General features: G+C 36.8%; 7 protein-coding genes across 7 annotated transcripts; 3 read left to right on the plus strand and 4 right to left on the minus strand.

Annotated features, from left to right (window-relative positions):
• The first annotated feature begins 680 nt into the window (after window positions 1-680).
• LOC128863548 (etoposide-induced protein 2.4 homolog) lies at window positions 681-3,087 on the plus strand. Its single transcript, XM_054102764.1, has 4 exons — window positions 681-937; window positions 1,018-1,322; window positions 1,383-2,057; window positions 2,119-3,087. Exons 1-4 carry the CDS (start codon window positions 923-925, stop codon window positions 2,585-2,587), a joined length of 1,464 nt encoding a protein of 487 aa, XP_053958739.1. The 5' UTR covers window positions 681-922; the 3' UTR covers window positions 2,588-3,087.
• LOC128863549 (transforming growth factor beta regulator 1) lies at window positions 3,062-4,318 on the minus strand. The gene is made up of 2 exons (XM_054102765.1): window positions 4,048-4,318; window positions 3,062-3,985 (listed from the first exon to the last, which is right to left on the minus strand). The coding sequence occupies exons 1-2, from the start codon at window positions 4,162-4,164 to the stop codon at window positions 3,101-3,103; spliced, it is 1,002 nt and encodes a 333-aa protein (XP_053958740.1). The 5' UTR covers window positions 4,165-4,318; the 3' UTR covers window positions 3,062-3,100.
• Window positions 4,319-5,992: 1,674 nt separating this feature from the next.
• LOC128863962 (kelch domain-containing protein 3) lies at window positions 5,993-9,722 on the plus strand. The gene is made up of 6 exons (XM_054103401.1): window positions 5,993-6,409; window positions 6,552-7,003; window positions 7,066-7,565; window positions 7,627-7,822; window positions 9,043-9,183; window positions 9,248-9,722. The coding sequence occupies exons 2-6, from the start codon at window positions 6,771-6,773 to the stop codon at window positions 9,309-9,311; spliced, it is 1,134 nt and encodes a 377-aa protein (XP_053959376.1). The 5' UTR covers window positions 5,993-6,409; window positions 6,552-6,770; the 3' UTR covers window positions 9,312-9,722.
• Window positions 9,723-11,743: 2,021 nt separating this feature from the next.
• On the minus strand, window positions 11,744-13,425 carry LOC128863691 (tubulin-specific chaperone C). Its single transcript, XM_054102972.1, has one exon. It carries the CDS (start codon window positions 13,336-13,338, stop codon window positions 12,232-12,234), a length of 1,107 nt encoding a protein of 368 aa, XP_053958947.1. The 5' UTR covers window positions 13,339-13,425; the 3' UTR covers window positions 11,744-12,231.
• Window positions 13,405-13,807, minus strand: LOC128863693 (uncharacterized). The gene has a single exon (XM_054102974.1). It carries the CDS (start codon window positions 13,639-13,641, stop codon window positions 13,405-13,407), a length of 237 nt encoding a protein of 78 aa, XP_053958949.1. The 5' UTR covers window positions 13,642-13,807.
• LOC128863692 (protein CEBPZOS) lies at window positions 13,512-14,704 on the minus strand. Its single transcript, XM_054102973.1, has 3 exons — window positions 14,468-14,704; window positions 13,789-13,941; window positions 13,512-13,601 (listed from the first exon to the last, which is right to left on the minus strand). Exons 1-2 carry the CDS (start codon window positions 14,595-14,597, stop codon window positions 13,805-13,807), a joined length of 267 nt encoding a protein of 88 aa, XP_053958948.1. The 5' UTR covers window positions 14,598-14,704; the 3' UTR covers window positions 13,512-13,601; window positions 13,789-13,804.
• Window positions 14,705-16,173: 1,469 nt separating this feature from the next.
• Window positions 16,174-17,510, plus strand: LOC128863005 (AN1-type zinc finger protein 2A). The gene is made up of 3 exons (XM_054101884.1): window positions 16,174-16,786; window positions 16,852-16,963; window positions 17,025-17,510. Exons 1-3 carry the CDS (start codon window positions 16,353-16,355, stop codon window positions 17,202-17,204), a joined length of 726 nt encoding a protein of 241 aa, XP_053957859.1. The 5' UTR covers window positions 16,174-16,352; the 3' UTR covers window positions 17,205-17,510.
• The last annotated feature ends 13 nt before the right edge of the window (window positions 17,511-17,523 follow it).

Here is a 17,523-nt window from a genome sequence, read left to right on the forward strand (position 1 = left end):
GCACCAACCCATTTGGTTACGGCGGCCGAAATTTAATTGACACATACATTTTGGAGTCGTTGGCAGAATTATGATTTGTTTGAAAATAGTGGCTGACTTTACAAAAAAGGGGAAGAAAAGAAATAATTAATTATTTAATTTAAGCTGTTGCATTTTTTGAGATCGCGCTAACCAAAAATAGAAAGGATTCATATAGAAAGTGGAGTGAAACGAAGCATAAAAATCTGCTGTCATCTTGACGCCTCAATGTGACATTGGCGTGGGCGCTCAACTCGTCTCCTTTTCAATGTATGTATTCATAGGCAGCTCTTGCTGCTACGCCACCGCCAACGCGAATCTTAAGTTTTATGTATACGGGCCTTTATGGTTAACCAAGAAACGTTTTGGTGCAACCCTGCACGAAATAGCTTACAACTTGTGTGCAAAGCAAATTTATAAAAGGTGACTTCACTAGAGTAACAACGTTTACATATATTTTGTTTTTGCGATTTGGTGGTTGAAAATAAAAACTTCAATGATAATGTAAACAAAAAAACAAGACAACAATAAGAAAGCAGGGCACTATGACATCCTTACGATCAATTCACAAGAACGATAAAAACAAATCAGCTACTGTAGCAAAGTCACCATGTGCGGATTCGCCGTGACTGTATGTATTATCAAAACAAAAACAGCTGTCATTTTATTTTCCTTTATCGGTTCAGCCAGATTGACCTGCGGAGTAACGTGCACTAATATTAGAACAAATTTCATTAAAGCGTTTACTTGCTGCTTAAATTAAGCAATATTTATAAGTTTTATTCGATGCGTAGGTATTGCTATACTACTCTAAATGCGCAAATAATTTCAAAGTGAGAAAAAAATACACGGATTCTGCTAGAAATTAGCATCGGTGTTGGCGTTGGCGTTAGGCTAATCAAAGATGGAAGAGATAAAGGCACGCAGTAACTGCAATGATGGACACATCATTCAATCAACATTATTTTGCTATATTTAATATTTATTATTTACGCACAGAATATTGCGCTGGGCATATTTTACGGCTTGTGGGATAGCATCAAAGGGATGACATTGTTACTACATATTGATGAAGAGATTCACAAAATAAATGCCGAGAAGGAAGCTGAGAAGCAGCGTCGCATTCGAGAGAGAGAACGCCGCATGCATCGCAGTCCATCGCCAACACCTTCGTCAGCTGCGGCAATGGCTCGAGAGGAGTTGCGAGATCTTTTGCAGTTAAGTGAGCCAGAAAAACCAGACGAACGCAGTTTAAATAGTATACTCAAACGTGCAAAAGAGAATGAACAGAGTGAACCAAAACCGTGAGTACAAGTAGAGAACTTTACGAAATTTCTAACTAAACAGTTTTCATTTGAATACAGGGAAAGAAAAATTGCAAAGCAGGTTCTAAGATGCTGCCTTCTAAATGCTGGTTTTACATGGCTGAGTATCATTTTGTTTGAACATCTAATTTTGCCATCGATTAGATTTTGTTTAAGCTTACTTTACGGCAACCATACGTCTGATCTAAATGTTGTGTGGGGTTGGGTGCAACCAATACTATCGATTGTGTTCGGAATGATGTGGATATTGCCCATCTTTCTGCTAAGCAAAATTGTCAGCTCTCTGTGGTTTACAGAAATCGCCAATGCTGCTTATCGCGTGCGTAAAGGGCCACCGCAGTTGATACCCAATATCAGCAAGCTAATTGCAGATTTTCTATTCAATTTGATGGTGCAGGCATTTTTTCTAATGCAGAGCACGTTTGTCAGCTTTTTGCCTCTACCCTACATAGCCAAGGCTTTATACTTTTTACACCTAAGTCTACTCTATGCGCTATATTCGTTTGAGTACAAATGGTTCAACATGGGTTGGGAGTTACATCGTCGCCTTAGCTACATCGAAAACAACTGGCCATATTTTTGTGGTTTTGGCATACCGTTGACAATACTTACCAACATGAGCAGCTCCGTCATTGCAAACAGCTGTATATTCAGCATCTTTTTTCCGCTTTTCATATTGAGTGGCAACGAGGCCATACCCATCGTCGGCACCACGTAAGCTAGTATATTTCTATAACTATTATTATGTTTTAACTTTGTCTTTCCTTTTTTCAAGAAAATATCCTCTGCGCCTCTTTACGCCTGTGATTTTCGTATCGAACTTATTGTTTACGCGTGGACGTCCTGCAAAGTTGACTGCCGCCAAGTTGGCACAACAAAAGAAGCAACTGTTAATGCAGCAGGAAAAACAACTCCAACAGCATATGTTGCTGCAACAGCGCATCGAAGAGGAATATATAGGTCGCAGTTACAGTCGCCAACCAGAAAAGGAAATCACTGAGGAATCACATCATCTATTACAGCGTCAGCAATCCCACTCGCCGTCGCTAACCACAGGACCATATCGCTACCAACAGCCGCCATCACAACCGCGCGTACCATCGACAATGCACGCTACTAATGCTTTCCTTGATCGTGACCATTTCATGGGCGGCATGCCACCAATCATGCCTACAATAAGGCCTAGAGCTCCATCATCTGCCAGCTCGTCGGCACACTCGGCGCAAACAGTTCTTCGCAGGTAGTCGAACAATTTTGTTTTAAATTTAAGATTTGTGCAGCTGGCGATTACAAAATGTGAACGACTTAACAAATTGACTGCTGCAAAATCAGCGAACTTTAACTGAATTTCATTCATATGGACTTTAAAGTGTGATCATTATCGTTTAGTTTCGGTTTAGGTATATACTACATACCTACATACACATAAGATAAGGAACGCTTTATATGCTTGTTTCGCTATAAGTAATTATATAAGTAATAATTACCCCTTTCATTTAGCAATCCTGATATTGACATTGACTCGAGCATACAAAAAATGTATTTTGTAGATGCTTATTCTTTATATGTATATTTAAACGCATATTTTCGCAAATTAGGTATAAAATGTATATCGTAACATAAACAAATCGGACAATTTTTTACTGTCGCACGTTTTATATAAGTATATACATACATACATACATGTGGAAACGCGCAATGAATAATTTGAATAAATTGCAATAAATCAACTTTTTTTAAAATATCAGCTATTTGATTTACTTGAAGTCCAGCAGCTCGTCAGGTGGTTCATCCTTTACTTCGGGCATATTGTGATAGGTTGACACCGCGATCAACGTTTGCAATGCATCAAAACTCATTGTGGGATCCTTATCTTCGAGCAAAGATAAATTTTCGCTACCGTTGGTATCTGTCTCCTCCAGAAATCCTTTAAAATTTGAGCACTGCGTATAGCCAGTGTCCATCTGCAGCAGTGATTTTACAGTCGGATTGGCGAGTCCAAAAAATTTCTCGCCTTGCACTTGCAAAGGTAATTGCACAACATCGATTAAGGTGCGTTGCAAAGTTTCGAGCAGGCCCTTATGGCATATATTAGCCGATTCGCCAAAGAAAACACTGTCCAGGTCATTGTCTGGTATTATTTGAAATTGCGGCATACCTGCATTATTAAGTATTTTGCATGTGTACACACACTTCCGTTGCGGGTCTTTGGGATGTGCATATATGCGAGTGGCCACATAACCGACGGGATAGATCCAATTTGCTGTATGAAAGTTTGGATTGATGGGAATAATCTCACCAGGTGAATGTATAAGTATATTGCATAAATTGATCGGATAAATGGGTTTGCCGGTGGCATCCAAAGTCACTTTGTCGCGCGGCTTGTAGCGTTTGTCAATTTTTTCTTGACGCTGCAGCGGTTGCAAACGCTTCTTCGGACCTCGTTTCTTTGGCACTGAATTACCCATCTGACCTACCCCTTTTGGTTGTGGCGCGTTGGCTTCTTGCTCCGTTTGCTGTTGGTCTATAGTTTCGACACCCTCGTGGCGCATGAGTCGCTTGATTAAGTAGCGCCGCTCTTCACGTGACGAAGCCAAATCAGCCTGCACCTGTGCGACTTCATCACAGAGTGCAGAATTTTCCTGCAAATTATAAGTTTTTGATTTTAATCAATTCTATTCTTAATGGGTAAAGCTATACTTACGAAAACCAGATTTTTGATTTGCCTTTTTAGTCGTTTATATTTGGATTTGTACTTTAGATTCATCACGCGCGTATATTGAATATTCTGATAGTGCAACATGGCTTGGGGCTTCGACATAATGTATTTGAACAAAATTAATAAAATGAAAAATGGTCTCAATTATGCAAAAATTAGAGCAATTTACTTTGCACGAATTAGGGAATTCTGCTTTACGGGGCTTTAGAGTGGATGAGTCTGGATCAGCTGTTGCCAAACAAGATGAAAATAACAAACAAACAGCAAATATAGATTTGTTTACATCGCGTTTGACAATCTACGTAATTTGTTGAATATACCCCACAAGACACGAGTGATAGTAATTCTAACCCATTTACAAAATGTTTATCCCTTAAACTGCTGTTAGAGCTGCCGTGCCGTAGCACTAACGTACAGTCGTAAACATTTTTAATTCATTTTTTTCTGAAATCTATGTACCGGTATTTACCTAGCACTAGTTGGCAGCCACACCGATTTATGCTTATTTATCTGTAGTCTTCTGCATTTTTTTCTTTTGTTATTTTATTGCTAAGTCAACTTTGAAGAAGGCAGAAATATTTCAGAATTCGGACAAGAATAAAAACGACTGCCGGAGGCCCTAGATCAGAATCATTTCAATTTTTTCGAACTGCAAGGCGGTTATGAATGCGAAAGAGATGTCCGTCGAGCTAGGTTAGGTTAGGTTTGGCAGGCACATCGCACATAGATACAGGGATGCCACTTAGAACACGAAATGGGTCCGATGTGAGCCGCAGAGGCTGGTCTACATTTCCCCTTCCATATTGAACCATCCTGGTGCATAAATTATTTATATTCATTAAGAAATAAGATCTTAAATATCGGTTCCTGCTTCTGGCTAGAGCCGGGCATGTGCAAAAAAAGTTATGTTGAATTGTTTTCAACGCCTCCTCATTCCTGCAACTACCACAGAAATCATTCATGTAAACGCCTGATCTCCTTGCATGATTTCCTATGAGACAATGTCCTGTGAGGCCCCTACTAAAGTCCTATTCAAGTCTACTCGATTTTATAATATTCTTGTGCAGACGTAGATTTAGCCTTGATCATGTTTGCTTGACAATTTCACAGGTATTGGCACTAATCCATCTTTGATATACAGAACTCATTAGTGTGTCCATAATAAGAAGCTTACAAGCTTGAGCTAGCATGACAGAAAAATATGCAAAAAGACATATGTATAATCATCTACAACTAGCCGCGTGTTTGGCCTTTTCGATTTTGGAAGTGAATTTAATATATTTCTATTATAGCTAACTACGTGAACTTCCAAGTAGCTTCCTTAAATTAAATTTTCTATCGATTTATGCATATAATCTTTTAATAGGACGAAAAAAGGCCAGACCCGGTGCCCAAACGAAAGTTTTAAAAGAGGTTAATGTAGAGTAAATAAATAACCACAACTACTTTTCTTTACCAGGTTTGTAACAATTTTCGTCCAAGCCATAAAATTTCTGAAGGTTTTTCAAAGGGATCATAATTTGCGCACTTTATTTATTATATAGATTCATTATAACATAAAGTTGTAAATTGATCTTTCCGCAAGGAAAATCGAGTACTGATCTTCTGAGTACTATCATTCTTGATCCTTGCCAAAATAATATTCAATATTATTAATATTATTAACCTTTAGCACATTTTTTAAGCAGAATTGCCACATCTGAGTTTAAATACATTAGTCATGTTGTAATAATGGATAGCAAATATTTATATTTTCATAATGCACTATTGTTTTACACATGGTTCAAAAAGCTTATGATTTAAGTTATATCAAAGAATTTACGTACGTGTAAATTCAAGTATCTCATAAGCCTTCTGTCTTTGTGCTATTGACATTTGACAGGAAAGCAACAATGGGTTTTTGGTAAACAAATCAAAAGATAACAAGAAAGTGTTAAAAGTCAATCAAGGAGAAAAAGCAGATAACCTTACCAAAAAGTTGTACACTAAGCTCGAAAAAGACTGAAGAACGAAAACGAAAGAGATTTTTACTGTAAATCCTTTGTTTATTTGTAGTAGCAACAAACATTTATATAAAAATATTGGGCATAGGAGAAAATATAGCACATCAGCAGAGGTGCAGTTGGTTGCCTTTTCATCTCAGCAACCATCCCATAGAAAGGGAAAACAAGTTACAAGGGCATAAACTTCAAAAAACAAGGATAAGTGAAATAATATACAAAACGACAACCAGTTGTCGGGAGGTGGTATATGGGCATCTGGGATGGTCTGCTGCTAAATGTGATAAGTTTAAAAAGTATTGAAAAATATACGTAGAGGATTGGATTCCTGGCAATCGGTGTGGTAGGTAAGTGCATATCACAATTCGGACTTCACAACAGTACCACTTCTTCACAAGTTATAATTTTTGCCAAATTTAAGTGTTAGTAAATTTCAAAACGCATCTGTGACTAACACTGACCTTCACGACGCTCTCTGTTTATTTATAGTTTAGCATATTTTCTATGCCATTGCGAGTGTTAAAAGCCATTGAACGCAACGAAACTAAGCAAGTTGTGGTAACTGATTCATGATATATTCGTGTACATTTCTTTACTCTATCCCAACTATTTAACCAAATCAGTGCTATTTAGGGGCCATAGCGGAGTTTGAACAGCAATTCAATAGCACTGAACATATCACATACGGAAACTCACACAAAAAAAAAAATGCGATGGATAGCACACTTGGACGGTGGACCACGACGTGTCAATCATGCTGCTGTCGGTGTTGGTGATAAGATATACTCATTTGGTGGTTACTGCACGGGCGATGATTATCGCCTGAACGAATGCATCGATGTGCATGTGTTGAACACAAATACATTGCGCTGGGCATTGGTGCCACAGAAACGAGATGAAAATGGTTTGCCACTAAAGTATCCTGAAGTACCGTTTCAACGGTAAGTTAATATATGCGAAAATTATACAATATCAGTATTCATATTCGTTAATAATCTTTTAGTTATGGCCACACAGCTGTTGCATATGCTGACAAAGTTTATATGTGGGGTGGCCGAAACGATGAGCAACTTTGCAACGTTCTCTATTGCTTTGACCCACAAACATTGAGCTGGACACGACCTGAAGTGAAAGGTGCTATACCGGGCGCACGTGATGGTCATTCTGCATGCGTTGTGGATCATTGCATGTACATTTTTGGTGGATTTGTTGATGAAATAAATGAGTTTTCTTGCGATGTACACTGCTTAGATTTCCGAACGATGGAGTGGCGTTATATGCAAACATTTGGTGCTCCACCATCATTTCGAGATTTCCACTCGGCGGCTTCTATTTACGGGCGCATGTATATTTTCGGTGGCCGTGGCGATAAACATAGTCCTTATCATAGTCAAGAGGAAATGTACTGCCCGGAAATTGTATTTCTAGATATGAAAACAAAAATGTGGCATCGGCCATCCACCACCGGTAAAGTACCTGTGGGCAGACGCAGCCACTCAATGTGTAAGTAAATATAATTAAATTAAGAACATATTGAGATTAATTGAATTTTACTCCTTCACAGTTATCTACAGTGGTCTTATCTATATATTTGGTGGCTACAATGGATTGCTGGAACAGCATTTTAACGATTTTTACACATTTGATCCGAAATCCAATTGTTGGAATCTTATCAAGCCATTTGGTCGACCACCAACTGCGCGTCGACGACAAGTGTGTATAGTTAAAGATACGCATATGTTTCTCTTTGGTGGCACAAGGTGAGTGAGATCGCACGTCATAATTACTGTACTTCCAAATGCGGCATAGCATCCTTCAAGTGAAAATTTCAAACAAGGACCGTATTGGTCAGAATTATTTCTGCCTTCTATTTAATTACTCCGCAAATAATAGTTTGGGGGAAAAAGAAATACATTATTTTCTCGGTAGATGGTTGTACTATTCGATATCTCGTAAAGTATCGCACAAACAATTTAAAGTTTACGCTCTTAGCAAGGTGACATTTCACAATAAAAAATTTGTTTACTGTTTTTTTTCTGCTATTTAGTTGGGAGTTGCAGGGTGTTAACGATCGAAGTCAACAAAAAGAAAATTCGGTACATTTTACAGGTTTTCTTTGATAAAGTTAAAAATGTAAGCCGGGCCGCTGAAATTGTAAATGTAATTACGTGCAATTTTGGTTTCATCGATTCCGTTCAGGCATTTTTGAGGTTAAAGAAAATGTCGATAAATTCACAGAAATAATCAAGGTTGACTGACATGTTAGTAGTTGTAGCATCGCCCGGGAGCTAAAGATAGACCATAAAACAGTTTTAAATCATTTGCGCAAAAATTTTACTCAAAAATTAATGGATTTCTTTTTCTTCAAACTTATAATTAACATTTTTTTTTCATATGATTATAACAGTTATCGATGAGTTTTATTTATAAAAGTCTTCAACATAAATCAACAGTGACTTTTATTTATATATGGAAAATTAATCAATAAAAATCAAGTAGCGAATATTTTTTATGTCGTAATATAAAAGTAATTTTTATTCATCGTATTAAAGGCGTCATTAGAGAGTATATTTATAACAATGAACAGTTTAATTAGAATATACGAAGAAACCATGTATGTATATTTTGATAATTATCGGTTTTTTGTTTATTTTTGTTATTTAAATTTTGATTCTACCGCCAAGTAGGTATTTCTAGTAATAATAAAAATAAAGAAAACTAACTTCGGCTACTCAAGTGAGTGTAGAAAGCGGATTTTCTGCACTAAAATTTGTATTAACGAACTTAAAAAAACTTGCCATTGCAAACTAGAAATTTTTGCTAACGAACTTAATAAAAATTTGCTTTCCCACTACTTAAAAAAATTAATAAAATATATTTTGTTTGCTTGTTTAGTCTTAGAATTTTCATTTATCTGCCTTACAAGTATTAATTCTTGTTTGTTTGCTATATTTTCAATATATCTTTATCCATTTTTCAGCCCTGATCCTCAGAATAGTAACCAATTGATCGATAATAACGACACTCATCTACTTGATTTTGAGCCTACTCTACGTACATTGTCAATATTAGCCGTTATAAATTATCATTTGGATACGACGTGGCTGCCAAAAAAACTAAAGTAAATATTTTAGCTTATATTTATAAATGCTTACTTTCAGTTACTCTAATATTTGTAATTGCAGAGAAGAAATACGCTTACTGACCCAGCCAAATTCATTGACACGACCCCTTAATCACGCTGGTTAGGAAGAAAATCAATTCTCTATAAATCGTACAATAAATATATCACAGCCAAAAACACTTATCGCGCGAATATTCAACAGTATACAACAACACGCAATCAATTGAATCAAATAGCATCCAGCCGAATAATATGGAGAGCAGAAATTCGTTTCAATACAAAGGAAAGGTGATCAAAACATGTTGCTGTGCTACATACGCATCATTCGCACTATTTTTCATTACATTTTTTTATTGCACAAATGTTCATACTTACATACATATATAGCTTTTGTTGTTCTAGTTGGTTACCCTTCTCGTACTGTCCATCTAAAACTTAGTAATGCATACAATGGAATGTCAAACAAAAGTGTATTTTTTGTATTTGTTTTTTATCCAATATAGCATAATATTTATTTTTATCTTTTAGCTACATTACATTGCTTTCAGCTCTTTTCCTTATATAATTATTTAATTAACTCCAAAAAAACTGCACTACGTATGTGGTGTTTCGTGGTACATCTTCAAGCAGCAATAACCAAAATAAAAATAAATAAATAAAACAAAAATCAAAAAACATTTGCAACGACAAACGGAATACGTAAGAACTACCTACAATTAAACAACAAAAGAGATTTATGAAAAAAAGTTTATAAAGCAGTAAAGTGTATTATGTACATTTAAAAAATAAATTTTATTACAAAAAAAAATGTTTCTTATTTATTTATGTACTTACATACTGTCTGGTCTCATAGACGTGTTTGGCCCTGAATCGCATCAGTGTAGTTAAAGAGATGCCTCCTGACTCGCTTGGTAGTTGGTTCAGCCTTTAGCTAATGCCTCCAGCAGGAATTGTTTGCTGAACATATTACCATGTTTCTTAACCGGGAGTATAGTAGCCTCACTGTGGAGATGATGTAGGGGAGACGACATGAGGTATCCCGTGGCTGTCCTGGTGGCAGTATTCCGGCAAGTTTGGGGCTTTCTCCACTGTCAATCGCTAGTACCAAGTGACTAAATGGGCGCTGCGTAATTCAGAACCAGCCGGTCAATTGCTTTAAATGTCGCCAGCAACATTTCTTTGTCGTTGCCCCCAGTACTACCTCGGTTTTGGACCATAGTATCAATGGCAATCGCATGCGCCGAGAAAGAGAGAAAACTATCGAATTTGATACTAAGTAGTTTGGGGTTGTTTAAAGTTGGTAATGGGTGTCGACGACTTTAGCCTTCAGCTGTAATTTGACCAAGTGGTAAATAGAGTCGCCGTAAGTTTGCTGGGGGAAAGTTTGAGATTCGTCATAGTAAAGAAGAGAAAAAAGCTGGAGAAATTGTAGTTCGCTTTGGAACACAGGCCATCAATATCATTGCCGGACGTTATTTTCCACCAATCGTCAGCATATAAGATCAGTGAAACTCCAAAGGGTCGTTGAAGAAAATATGAGATACAAAAGTTTAAAAGCAAGAGCGAAAGGACATCGACCTGCGGCACAGCTTGCTTTATCTTTTAAAAAGAAGTTAGCGAAGTTACTCTGGACGCAGAGGTTCCGATTATGGTGATTGACGTAGGCAAATACGAAGTAGAAGCTGGTTGCGTCTGATGGCGACAGCAATATATGGCCACAAACCGTGTGGTCTACTTCCTGAGGGTTTTCAGGCCTGAGCAGATCTTAAGATAGTACCACCCGTCGCATTGATTACATCTAACCGGAGTTGGGTTCGGGTGGAGTCGTCTTTGGTAAACGCAGCAGATATAAACCTTGGATCTAAGGTTAAGCTCAATGCCAGCCCCAAGAAGAAGTATTAGGAGCAACCTTGCTCCACGGAGGTGCTCAAGTCACGATAAACGAAATGAGAAATTCAACGAACTAAACAGGGTTAGCTTACTGAGACAGTAGACCTAGTTTGAGAAAAACCCCGAGTCATTCCGATACGTAGAACGGTTACGTCGTAAGCTTCGTATTGTTGTATGTCGTAAGCTTGAAACGGCAAAAATATATTTACGGGACACGTAAAGGACATGTTTCTTAAGTAGTAAAGCTCTTCTTCTTCTTAATTGGCGCGATGGCTGCTTGAGGATTTTTGCCAAGTTTAATAAAGTGCGCCAGTCGTTTCTTTATCGAGCTAACCAGCGCCAGTTGGACACACCAGGTGAAGCCAAAACCTTCTCAAGAAAGGTAAGGTTACGATTGGAATGTTGTTGTTGTTGTAGCAGTGTAAACAATCCCCATACATATCCTGAAAATGCTGCTGAAGTGACAATCCTTGGCTGGATATAAATCCAGGTCGTTTCGGTTACGTAGAACCGACTGTCGTGGGAACGATTACTGCTGGAATAAAAGTTAGTGCTACTATTTTGTCTCTTATGTCTTATTAATTTTAGACATATTCATGTATGTATTACATTGCATCGCAATCACTGATCCTACCAAAGTACAACCCCAAAACAATTTTAACACCACTTTTTATTCGATAATTAGTATTTTAGTAATCATTTATTTAGTGAATAAATTGAAAGTGTTCCTTTTCATTCAAGTTTCAATTTTGCAGATTTACAAAAACGTGAACTCACTAATCTTCATGTTACCAGCGTAAGTCATTACAAATCAATTTTACGTATAAGTTTCACGACATACATACAAAAAATGTTCTTACAAAACCCCATTCTAAAGCAAACTATATATTGAATAAACAAAACAGTGCCCTGTATATATATACTAAGTATTATATGTATGGATTAGCGCAGCAACGGCTCCATGCATTCAGCAACAACTGGCCCTGCTACAGGTAACATTTTTAAAAGACAAACCATTTTTTGTACAATTGCTTTGATGAGTGGAAATAACTCGACTAGGATTAGTAGCAGAAGCAAAGTCAAAGTCCCCCACATGCAGGGACGCTGCCAATTGTGGACATCCCTCTTATTTTGCTGCTGGTTTTCTATTTTACACTATAAGGGAGACGTCGTTTGTTGTTTTTGTTTGCGCAGCTCATTCCAATTCGGTGTGGGTGAATGTTGGAGTAGTGTCCAGTTCGGTGAAGGTACATCCGGTGACAACCAATTGAAGTCCGCCACATCTGTATAGTTATTCTGTGATCGATCCAAACCAGCCAATTTAAAATCAGCATCGATTGTAGCATAATCATAATTATAGTCGGCTACTTCGATTTGTGTGCAGTCTTCAATGATAGCACGACATGTGACGTGTAGGTATATGCGACAAGTGTTCGACGAATGTAATCGCAACTGTTGACAAGCCAGAGCTAACGTTGTGCGTTCGCAGTATTCAGCAAAAAGTGAACGTGCAATGGGACCACAGAGGAATGTGCAGTCGGTGACATTTGAAATCTGTACTGATCCTGCATACCCGCGTAACTCCACAAAACAATGTTTCAAGTTGGAAACAGTTATATCTTTGCCATTGAGTGCATCACCTTCCAGGCAAATGTATTCATTTTCTCTATTTGCCAAGGTCCAAGTGAATGCAGTGCTATCAGCTTTTGTCTTTTCTGGCATATCGACCTTATCGGAAGAAAGGTTTACAACTCTTGGATTGACTAAGACTTTCGGTGCTACTTTTTTACCACTGAATCCAAACTTCTTTTTTGGTATTAAACGCAAGCGGGACTCTTCGCAGCTGCTACTTAAATCATTGAGTACTTTCTGACAGGCTTTGATTTTAAAATCTGTCAGAAACATAGTGGATGTGGTTAGGTAGCGCTGCAGCTCTTGTATTTGTAGTGTAATGTCGGCGAAGACACGTGTCAAATCGGCGCTGTTAGTGTTGGTACCCGGTCTTTTTGCATCTGCAGCCACTTCCGTTGCACTTTGCAACAGTTCTTCTATTGCGCGTACTTGCTCCGCAAACGTTTGAGCGAAATAATCGGCACCTTCCAGTTGCACATTCTCTTTGTTACGTTGCTCTAATTTTACATCTAAGTAATTTTGCCGTTCTTTATTGCGCTTGTTTAAACGCTCCAATATGCTTTCCTTTTTAATGTCGGCATTGTCGCCACCGCTCAATGTGGTGTTGCTGCTGCGCAGATCTGAGCTCATTTTAGTTGTTCAATCTTAGTTAACAGTAAATTTAGAAACACTTTCAATTAACTGCTTGCTAAGAAGTTATTTTTCTTTCTTCTGTAAATAAATTGGTGGTGTCTGGCCACTGGCAGCCTCACGCATACGTTGCATAAACTGGAGCTTTTTAAGTTCCTCGTTGGACAAATGAGTTGCACCACCAGTTTCCTTTATGCGTTGAATCTTTTCTTCGGACGGCTCAGTAAGTCGCAATAGTCCGTAGCCAATACCGCCTGCACAAACTAACCAGATTAAAGATTTAACATACGGATTGGTTGCCATTTAAAAAATGTTTAAATTGTGGTAATTATTCTCTAGTATTTAATGTCAAGTAGAAATTGATAAGAAGTATTTCTACTAGAATGCTAATTTAAATATTGCTGATAATTTTTAGAAGTATAGGCTTGTTAAAAACGTTACTGTAGGTACCCGAAATGTTTGCAATTTATTCCCGTTTTTCGCTTTCAGCTCGCCACACAGCCGAATCGATTTGACGCAAGTTGCTGTTACCTAAAACCTCGCCCGCTTTATAGTAGTAATCCAGCACAAATGGGAAGTTTTCGTTTATGTAGTGCCTGAATTCTGAAAGATGTAAAAAAAAGAAATTCCTCGATTAGGTTTACGAATTACTTCTATGCTTACAGTTACTTCAAAATACACCTAAATAAAAATGTGTGATCGATGCGAATGGATGAGATCAGATATTTTTACACCAGAAGTTTGTTTCGGAACATATTTAAAAACACTACGACTGCATCAAACAATTTTACAAAGCAAAGAAAACACAGATTGTTTACACAGTACATAAATTTATCCGCGCTGAGAAATAATGATCAGTCGATTACCACCCCTACATCTCAGCCATGGTGAGTCATTGGTATTAAACCAAACTTGCTTTATTGTGCTTCTTCTTAAATCTATGAATTCCACACACACTGTTGTCATTTCATTGCGCGACAGCCTGACAAAAACAAAAGGAAAAAAAAAACAAAATGCAAGTTTATTGTATAACAACACGAATTGCTGGAATAAACAATTTCCCTATTTATTTAACTTTGCCGCATGACTTCAATTTATGATTTGCGTAATAGCAGGTAGTTCCACGTACCACGATTTGTATTCATGCGATAATAAACTCCGTAGGATACCGCAAAGCAAATTGCTTCTGCAATAAACAATGTTTTTGCACCACCTTTCACAAATTTCCAGAAAGCTGGTTTCGGCTTTTTTGACAACATCACACAAAAGGATAAAAAAATAATTAAATTACGGAAGTATTTTCATTACTTCTAATTAGAATTGCTAGCTTTTGTAAGATGTGTGAAATGCATTTTTGGTTTGACAGATGTCAGATGAAGTTTATGCAATCAATGTGGCAACATTGCAGATAATTGAGTTTTAACCGTTGGGGCAATGGAAGTTATCGTTATAATATTGAATTATCGAGTGCGCAATTTTGGATTGCGAGGAAATTTTTGTCTTCTTATTAATAAATATTAATAAATTATAGGAAAATTATAATAATTAACCTTTAGTACACTTACCAGAGCTAAGTCGGCATTTCCTTCGTACCCGAAATAAGTGATCATCAATTGCCTTAATTTGTTTTTTTAGATTTTTTTATTTGTCCATATATATGAAGAATAAAGAATAGTGAAAAATTAACTTCTTTTGAATTTTTTGTTCAGTTCTTTTAAGTTTTAACTCTTCCGTGACACTTTTGGAATATAAATTGATTTGTCTTCATAAGATTAGGTAAATGTGTAAAAATTCAATGAATTGTGTGATGCTTTGAATTGATTAAATGCTTTCGAATTTTTTTGACAACTTTGCAATTGGTTGTGTGTGTGGCGAGGTTTGGGGGTTTTTGTCATGTTCTCGTACCAATCAAGCAAGAGCCGTAAAATGGTAATAATAATGGAGCTAACCTTTCTATTTATTTGCTAAGCATATTCATAGGATTGCGAGTTCTTTTCTCAAACTGTTGTCCAGCTGATTTTAGTTTATCTTAAGAAAATTTCGTCTAAATAGATGTTATTATTATTATTTATTATTTATTGTTCGACTATCTTAAAATAAACATTACATTTCATTTTTAATCATTAACATTAGAACGTACGACAATGACACTAGGTCGTTTGTTGGAAGAAAAAAAACAACAAAATCGTCTAAATAGATGTTAATTTGATACAAAAAATAGAAGTTGATGGTTATGAAAGTATTAAATTTTTCTTACTCTATTCTCATATGAAATATGCAACATTTGCATAGCTTATGGCAATATTTTCGTGATGTTGCCATAAAATGAGACAAGGTCTATCTTATTCATTGATTTTACGCTACTTTCGTTTTTGCATTGCTTAAGTTCGAGAAGTACCTACCTAAAGCAATGAACGCTTTGGGCGCGAAAAATAAATTCGGATGCATTTGAATTGACTCACTTAATTTGAATCCCATTTACTTGTTAATTTAATTTGATGCAATAGAAAACATCACCGAGAAAAATGTGCACGATACGAAATTGTTTTTCTTTAAATATTTGTCATTAAGTAGAAAGTTATAAACTTTTGTGATATCCGGCATGACGTATGGCACGTATGTTGTGCTTTTTACTCCAAAACGCTAAAGTTGTATGCACGTACTTACTTAAAGAGCTCCTTCGATCTTTACACGGCAACGAATGACATAAAATGAAAATCGTGTGTAGCAAAATAACTTTCAGCCGATTGCTACGACTTGTTGGATTGGCCATCTTAATATCATTATTAGACAGGTTGCCATTTAGTTACAGTGAACGTTATTGAAAGAAGAAGAAGATAACCACTTATTTGATGGTCGTGTTTTGACACTTGTCGTTCGAATTAATATCACATCTTATTGTTTAGTCATCTTGTTTAACAAATAGAAGTTTCTTGTTTAGTCTCGAAAATTTCGTCATAATTCTCCAAGTCTTTAAATAGTTGATTCATATACAGGAAGTTAATAGTATCAATATGGAGTTTCCGCATCTTGGTCAACACTGTAACGGATCCACCTGTAACCGCTTGGATTTTCTGCCATTTACTTGTGATTCATGTAATAAAGTGTTTTGTTCGTCACACTTTAATTATGATAAACATTTGTGTAAGGGGCCACTTCGCAAGGATATGCAAGTGCCAATATGCCCCTTATGTGGTGAACCAGTGCCCACGGCGCCTGGGGTCGAGCCTGATCTAACGGTAGGTCGCCATATTGATCAGCAGTGCAAGTCGGATACAAAGAAAATTTATACAAATCGGTGTAGCTACAAAAATTGTAAAAAAAAGGAGCTTATACCATTCACTTGTACGGAATGTAAAATAAATTATTGTTTGCGCCATCGGCACGCTTCAGATCACGAGTGTAAAGGCACATCCAGGACCAATGTGGATAAACGCGCTATGGCCGCGTAAGTTGGATGTATTATTGTAATGCAGAGTTTAAGCTCTAACATAGTTTTTTTTAATATTTTAGCACTGCGGCTGAATATCGACGTACAAACAAGCCAACTTCTTTATTCAATACGCAACCTAGACGTGATCCAATACCGACTGGAACACAAGTGCAAAATATTCAAGGAAATATGGTAATTTAATAATATGCTAATATTGTTATTTTTATAATTTTCAACGAAATATTTTTTCTAGACCGAAGATGAAGCGTTGGCTCGAGCACTCGCTCTGTCAATTATGGAGCTGGATGAAAATGCGGATCGGGAACGGCGCAATCAAGTTGCTGCAAATGCGGCGGTGCAATCTAATGCGACAGTGCGTGTTGGTGGACGCGACGGTCAATCTAATGTTAAAGACAAATGTTTGCTTTCGTAGTTTGCGTTAGTCAAAAAGGCTGCAATCTTAAAAGATTGAAAGTTTGAAAATTTTGTGTAGAGTTTTAGTTTTTGTATGAATGATTGCCATAAATGCTATGAGCGTTTAAATTTTAATGTATATTTAATGAAAGACAAGTTCACAAAGTAGCACTCAATTAAAATAGTTTTTAAGGATGTAAAAGATTATCATAATATGAAACACTTCAAATAAAATACATCAAAATAGTATGTTTGTGTAGCCAATGTTGAACTTGATTTTAATCGAAATTTTAGTAAATAAATAGTCGTTCATTTGCTGGTAATACTTTAAGCAGCTT

The sequence above is a fragment of the Anastrepha ludens genome, chromosome 5 (assembly GCF_028408465.1).
Source record: "Anastrepha ludens isolate Willacy chromosome 5, idAnaLude1.1, whole genome shotgun sequence".
NCBI lineage: Eukaryota > Metazoa > Arthropoda > Insecta > Diptera > Tephritidae > Anastrepha > Anastrepha ludens.